The following is an 8,021-nucleotide window of genomic DNA, read 5'->3' on the forward strand; positions in this document are numbered from 1 at the left end:
TACTGCATATCATCCAGGCCACATAATTATTTATCTTATTTTATAGAGATATACAGTCAACCATTTTCTGGTTGTGCTCTAACTGGTGTAGCCAGCATTACAAATACATTTAATAAGGTGTAAACCAGAATGGACAAACTAAGACCCCCGTCACACATAGTAAGAATACACAGGAACCAGGCCAACATGGCAAAAATGGCCATAATCCGGAAGCAGGTGGTAGGGAAAGTGATGTGCAGACTGTGGGGGGATCCCATCCAGACTGCCTCGTTCACACCTGCATGATCACTTCCAAGGCATATTTAGACAACAGTTAGATGGCACAAACGACTGTCAGCCGGCCATAAAAAGCGCTGAAGACTACCTGATGTCCAAACGGGACTGGAGTGGGAGCCCGCGCTCTGTCCTCCCTTTGCACAGGCCCTGCCGGTACTGGACATCAGAGTACAACTAACGTATGGATCAGACTCACACCATATGTGTTAAAGCCTGTATTGGTGCTGTCACTCACTCACTCACGCAATCGTATCTTCGCTCGTCCCCTCTTTCCCAGTGCTCAATGACCTCACAGCAGGGGACCGCACGTGTGTAGAATAGGTGATGAAATGATCACTCAGCTGTGTGTGTGTGTTCATAACGGCTGAATGAGTCGCCGCGTGGGGTGCATGTGTGTGCCACTGTCAGCCACTGGACACCTTTTGCTGCTAAAGTTTGCTGGCAGTGGGCCAACCTTTCCCATGCGCACACCATTTGTCAGATGCAACCTTTCCAGTGAACTTTAATTTTTTTTTTTCTCACTTCAGCATAAGCAGCACAATGCACTCTGTAAACTGCGATGTCCGGTTGGATTATCGGTGCACAGCATGTCACATGACAGAATGGCAGAAGCTCAACGTTGTGAACAAGTTCACCTACCTTGGCAGCACGCTATCCCAGACCATCACCAGTGATGATGAGGTGAATGCTAGAATCGCAAAGGCCAGTGTAACTTTCGGCAGACTACACACCAACGTCTGGAACAGAAATGGCATCAGCAAGAAGACCAAGCTGAAGGTCTACAGAGCAGTAGTGCTTTCTACACTGCTCTATGCTTACAAGACCTGGACGGTGTACCAACGCCATGCCAGACAGCTGAACTACTTTCACACAACGTACCTCAGGAAAATCTTCAACTTCAAGTGGCAAGACAAGATTCCAGACACTGAGATACTCATGCAAGCAGACATGCCTAGCATCTACACCATCTTGATGTAGACCCAGCTGCACTGGGCTGGTCACGTAGCCTGCATGCCCGACGATCGGCTGCCAAAGAGATTGTTCTACAGTGAGCTCTAGCAGGGCAAATGTTCCCAGGGAGGACAGAAGAAACGCTTCAAGGACACTTTGAAAGCATCACTGAAAGTGTTTGACATCAGCCCTGACTCCTGGGAGGTGACTGCCATGGATCGAACCAGATGGCACTCCTCAGTCCACAGAGGTGCCCAGTTGTATGAGGCAAACAGAACTGCTGCAGCAGAACAGAAGAGGCGAGCCAGAAAAGACAGAGCCAGTAAGGCTCCTACCATCCCCCTCATCCCATGCCCCCACTGTCCCCGCACCTTCCATACGCAGATTAGTCTCATCAGCCACCTGTGCACCCACAGGTAGGCCCATTCCCCAACAACCCTTGGATGACAAAGTGGTCTTCATCCAAACGGATAGACGAAGCAGGTTGTTTCTAGTACATAGCAGCCAGGTGAGAGGCTTTTCACCGCAGGCTGTGGTCCCTGGCTCCTGTCCGCCCAGCGCTGTAAAACACCCCTGGGACTGTGCTGGAAGTGAGATTCATGTTTAATAATGATGTCATGGGCTGGTGAAAAAGTTCCACGTCATACCTCCTACAGCGTTAGATGGTGATCAGGTAATAATATAGATTATAGATATAACAGCCTGTTCAGGTCTGCAGCAGCATGCGCTGCGTGACAAATTGACCTGCAGTGGCACACCATGCTCAGTTTGATTGTGCACTGTTCATATCCACTGCACATGATGAATGCGTGCCACGTATGTTATTACATATCAACATTTACATTGCCCTACCTGGGATCCAGTGGAGGTGGACATATGTGGCACAAGCAGGACATGTCGGCAGGCTTTGCCGTGACTGATCCATCTCAGAGCACAATCAACCGTGATCAGGTCATTTCAAATGTTGTTATAACGCCGTCAGAATATGTTGAGTGTGATCAGATAGCCCACAAACTGCACATAGACCACTGTCAGATGGGTGTCCCATCTTGACAGCGCCAAGGATGTTTTGAACTGTGCAACACACTTGTGACAGCCGAGTGAATGGGACCAACTATGTAGACTGCTTAGAGACTGCTGTCTGTCCGTCTTCAGACCGTACCACAACACTTCCCAACTCTGGCCGGATGTGTCATGCAGACATGATTTGGCCTATGTGTGATGTGGGTCTAAGTAACAAAAAATAAATAAATACCTTGCAACACAATTGCATCCCGCTGGTTTTACTTCTTAAGTGGCACACAGTAATCAAAGAGAATATCATCTTGCTGTCCAACACTGCTTCACAGAGCCTCAGAACATTACATATTTCAGAGTTCCACCTGATGGTCGTTAAACATCCAATTGCCATTGTCTCCTTTGCGTCTTTTGAATCTTTCATTTGTCCAGTCACAGTCAAAAAGCCAACCGAGGCGTTTCTTACAGCTAGCAATGCTAACTCTTGGCATAAATGCTACAACTCAAAGAAAAGGCAAGAATCAAACATCTGGAAAAGCTGTAGACCTTCAAGGCATCAAGCTCTACATATAAGGTTCAATGGAATAGCCAAGGCACAATTGACAACGACTACTTATCATGAGTTATCTCACGGAATGGTGAACAGTCTGACAATATGCCTATACCAGTCTAACTACAAGTGGGTACATTGGTAAATTCCTTTATGGCATCTTCCTGGACCAAAACGATGCACTTGACCAGGGCACATCCTAATGAGCATGGCAGATATATTAAGACCTGCTTCCATCATCCAACCTGATTCACCTGTCCTACTTCTCAGTGATCACAATTCTCAAATATGAAGAATCATTTTCATTGCAGACCTCCCACAAATTGGTAATATCACTACAAACTAAGATTAGGAAGAAAAATAACATCAAGTAAAACAGTTTGCTGTGTCACTATGGGATTCAAAGATTTCTTACCTCCTTTAATAACCAATACGGTCATATTCATTCACAATATATATGAAATTAAAGACAATAAATATACCTAGCTTTAGACATATAGCTTCATTGGTGTCGCACTTGTATTCTGCCAGTTTCTTCTCCATCATATTAGCATCTGAGGAAAAACACAAAACACAAATTAATAAACTGATCCATTAATGATGGTAAAAGCAGGTACAGTTCTGTGAAATTATTTTTCTTCAATATTCACTTAAATGTCAACAGTGTGTGACAATCTAAATCTCTGACAGCAAGAAATATCATGATTGATCTAGACTGACCAATACTGCAATTTGCAAAAGAAACGCTCACTGAACATAGCAACAAAGATGTGCAACATCCAGGCCAGACATTGCACATCCTCCAGTATCAGGGTTCTTGTGGCTAATCCTGGAGATAGCTGAAAACCAATGAATCTGAGTGAGATGGCAAAGATGACGAAACAGCTGAAGGCAAGTAGGTAAAGCTTGAGGAGCTCAAGGGCAGGTAGAGATGCTCTTCACCTACTAATGTAAGCAATCTTTGCATCCATTTGGGAGACTGGTTATCTTCCCAAAACAGTACAGAAGGGGTACTTCTCTTTCTGGAAAAGAAAGGGTGAATGTCTCATTCAACAACTACAGAGGTATGACACTGCTTTCTGTGCTGGATACGGCACTCACAAGGGTCACTCAACAGGATTCAGGCCTGATACACACTGCTACCTTTTCACAGAAAAACTACTAATTACCTATCCATTTTGGCCTTTCACACACACTAGAGGTGGGAATCTTTAGGCAACTCACAATTGCATTACAATTCAGAAGGCTGCCATTCGACTATAAAATGATGATATTTATAAAATGATTATCGGTGCATCTTTTTTGCATAAAGAATATTCTTTCTCACTTTGTGACTACTTGTTACTTTTCACATTATGTATGGGCCAACAAAATGAAAGTGCTGAAACTATAATACAGGAGGGCTGTGTTATTATTATTAAACGTGGCTGAAACTGATGATTCTGGAAGAGGCTATCAGGTTAGCAGGACATATATAATGGCAGGACAACAGGAACAAGGGCTCCGGTAAGGGCAAAGGAGGACTTTGTATACACACAATTTGCAATTAGTACACAAACATAAATGTCACTGATTACCACTCACATACAGACTTAGAACATTTAATAAAATAAAATGTTTTCCCTTCTATATGCCACAACAATTCTTCATTTTCTTGTCACATGCATTTATGAGAGCAACCAATTGCAGAAAAAATAACTCCACATTTTCACTTGTATGCATGAATGTAACACTTTGGTTAGCTTGCAACAATGATGGACTGGAATTGGGTCAAAAAGGATCACAGAAATCTGTGTCTCAAACAATCTATTAAGTTGCTGAAAATGTGTTTAATATGACCCATTTAAAAAAAAGTTTAAAAAAAGTACAAGCCTATGGACTGTACGGACCGTGTTTTGTTTTGTTTTTTCTTTTTCCTCTTTGTAATTCAAGGTGGTTACATAATATGGGTATATGTAGTTGGCAGCTGATCTGGTTTGACTGATAATAGGTTAATCATATCATCTCTTACAGGGCAACATGTGACATGGCAAGTAAGATGCTGGCATTTTTAGTTTTGACATTACCGTGTCTGAAAGTATGTGGATACACTTACCAACTTACTTAGATTACTGGCACATAAGCCACGCATGGATTAAAACATAAACTCTATATTAGCATCCTGCATTGCATTTTGTAATGTAACCATTTCTTCTTACTGTAATATTACACTGTTACTTATTTTTCTGTACTTTTTCCACATACAGCAAGTCTGTCCATGCTGACAACGGGATCTCTCCCGTTCCTGAGGTTTTTAGAGTCTGTCATTGCAGTTTGGACACATTTCGTTTCCTTCTCTCTAGTAAGTCAACTATATTGTTCCATCACCATAATTAAACATAACTTCATCTTAATTTGCCAAAGCAGTAGCAGTTGGTTCATTCGAGCAGGTGGAATAAAATCAGCCATGCTGACATCCATTCACAGTAACACATTTATGTCGCCACAGCGCATGAAGAAGCACAAATATCTGTCCTGTCAGTCAGATGCAAAACTATTTAGCAAGAAGCTCTTCCCTGTTAGCTCTCACTGCTAGCTTAGCTTAGCTGGCTCTGTTTCTGAAAGATAACCAACGTTACGACTTTGAAAAATTCCACAGAGGAAAAAGTAACAGTGACACTAGCTTGTTATTGAATTTAGTTTAAGAATAACATTCTACTGCATGTGTTTAACCACTCACCCGCCATTTCTGAGTGTCTGTTGTTGTTCTCTGGATATGCCAAAAAGACGCGGAGAATCCACTGATCTGAAGACAAACTTCCGGGTGTTTCTGCGGAAGGAACTCTTTTTTTTTTTTATCTTTATTGAACAAAATGACCACGAACAAAAGAAAGTCCTGACAGAAAAACGAATATAACAATACAAAAAACAATTTAAACATTACATACAAATATTAAAAAAGGATACACATATTATATAATATTCGAGACATTTTCTTGTGATAATGTCAAATACAAAATGTATTGTACAAATGTTTAGGCACATGTAATGCATAAAGCATTAAAATTATGAAAATATTCATAAATAAATGAAATATGTGATGAATTTCAACTTAAATGATATTGATATGAAAACAGGGTTGTATTTATGTGTGATTTTTTTTTTCAATATATAAGTAGCAACAGAGTATAAGTCAAAAACTTTTTTAAGAAATGACAATGTGAAAAAAGTTTTTTTGTTTGTTTGTTTTGTTTTTTTAGATTGTTGCTAATTTGTGATTAAAAACTAAGAAATCACACATACATAAGTATTCACAGCCTTTGCCATGAGGCTCAATAATCAGCTCAAGTGCTTCCTGTTTCTACTGATTATCCTTGAGATGTTCCTACAGTTTAAATTGGTCCACCTGGGGTAAATTCAGTTGATTGGACATGATTTGGAAAGGCACACACCTGTCTACATATAAGGTCCCACAGCTGACAGTGCACGTCAGAGCACAAACCAAGCATGAAATCAAAGGAACTGTCTGTAGACCTCTGAGACAGGATTGCCATGAGGTACAAATCTGGTGAAGGGTACAGAAACATGTCTGCTGCTTTGAAGGACCCAGTGAGCACAGTGGCCTCCATCATCTGTAAATGGAAGAAGTTCAGATCCACCAGGATTCTTCCTAGAGTTGGCCGCCTGTCTAAACTGAGTGACTAGGGGAGAAGGGCCTTAGTCAGGGAGGTGACCAAGACCCCAATGGTCACTCTGTCAGAGCACCACCATTCCTCTGTGGAGAGAGGAGAACCTTCCAGAAGGACAACCATCTCTGCAGCAATCCACCAATCAGGCCTGTATGGTATAGTGACCAGATGGAAGCCACTCCTTAGTAGAAGGCACATGGCAGCCCGCCTTGAGTTTGCCAAAAGGCACCTGAAGGACTCTCAGACCATGAGAAACAAAATTCTCTGGTCCGATGAGACAAAAATTGAACTCTTTGCTGTGAATGCCAGGCATCATGTTTGGAGGAAACCAGGCACCATCCCTACAGTGAAGCATGGTGGTGGCAGCTTCATGCTGTGGGGATGTTTTTCAGCAGCAGGAACTGGGAGACTAGTCAGGACTGAGGGAAAGATGAATGCATCAATGTACAGAGACATCCTGGATGAAAACCTGCTCCAGAGTGCTCTTGACCTCACACTGGGGTGACGGTTCATCTTTCAGCAGGACAATGACCCTAAGCACACAGTCAAGATATCAAAGGAGTGGCTCTGTGAATGCCCTTGAGTGGCCCAGCCAGAGCCCAGACCTGAATCCGACTGAACATCTCTTGAGAGATCTGAAAATGGCTGTGCACAGATGCTCACCAACCTGATGAAGCTTGAGACGTGCTTCAAAAAGGAATGGGCAAAACTGCCCAAAGATAGGTGCGCCAAGCTTGTGGCATCATATTCAAGAAGACTTGAGGCTATAATTGCTGCCAGAGGTGCATCAACAAAGTATTGAGCAAAGGGTGTGAATACTTATGTACACGTAATTTCTTTTTCTTTTTTTTTTTCAATACATTTGCAAAAATTAATTTTTTTTTATGTTGTCATTATGGGGTATTGTGAGCAGAATTTTGAGGGGAAAAATTATTTCCTCCATTTTGGAATAAGGCTGTAACATAATAAAATGTGGAAAAAGAGAAGTGCTGTGAATACTTTCTGGATGCACCGTGAATTAATTCATTAATTAATGTAATTTTACATCTTCTACACTGTCAGCACTAGATTATCCCTTTTTCTCAACAATACCATTGCTTTTACATTCCTTAGGCAAAAAAATTGTCTGCATGGAGGCAACACAGACTACTTAATCTCTGAACTTCAAACTCCAGTACTCAATTCCCCCCCGCAAATACTGGAAATGGGGAAAATAGAATGTTGCAGTCAAGTCAATTTATTTCCTAAATGTAGAGGTGTGCTCGGCTCAGTGGCAATGCTTAATGACATAGGTGTTTAGGGTTGAAACTTAAGAGAGACTCCTGCAGAAATACAACAACTTGTTACATCCACGAATATCACAGTAACGTTACTGGAATTTTTTTAACCCTTTGAATTAAAGCTGAAAAAATCGGCACTTCATTCACTTCCCATCCTGACTCTAATTGCAATTTTGTTGTAGTGTCAGTGTGTAAGGCATACAAAGAAAATGTCTCACTGGGTTTTAACCAGTCAAGTATATCTGAACTTATTTCCATAAAATTGGCCATTTTCCTGTA

General features: G+C 41.7%; 1 protein-coding gene across 1 annotated transcript in view; it reads right to left on the reverse strand.

Annotated features, from left to right (window-relative positions):
• The window catches only part of hat1 (histone acetyltransferase 1), a 31,282-nt gene extending 25,683 nt beyond the window's left edge, over positions 1–5,599 (reverse strand). Inside the window, exons 1-2 of the mRNA XM_034186484.1 lie at positions 5,514–5,599; positions 3,277–3,348 (exon numbers count right to left, since the gene is read on the reverse strand). Of these exons, the coding sequence (XP_034042375.1) occupies positions 3,277–3,348; positions 5,514–5,520 (79 nt within the window). The 5' untranslated portion in view covers positions 5,521–5,599. The remainder of the gene's footprint in view (positions 1–3,276; positions 3,349–5,513) is intronic.
• Between the last annotated feature and the right edge of the window lie 2,422 nt (positions 5,600–8,021).

Source organism: Thalassophryne amazonica, chromosome 14 (assembly GCF_902500255.1).
Source record: "Thalassophryne amazonica chromosome 14, fThaAma1.1, whole genome shotgun sequence".
Lineage (NCBI taxonomy): Eukaryota > Metazoa > Chordata > Actinopteri > Batrachoidiformes > Batrachoididae > Thalassophryne > Thalassophryne amazonica.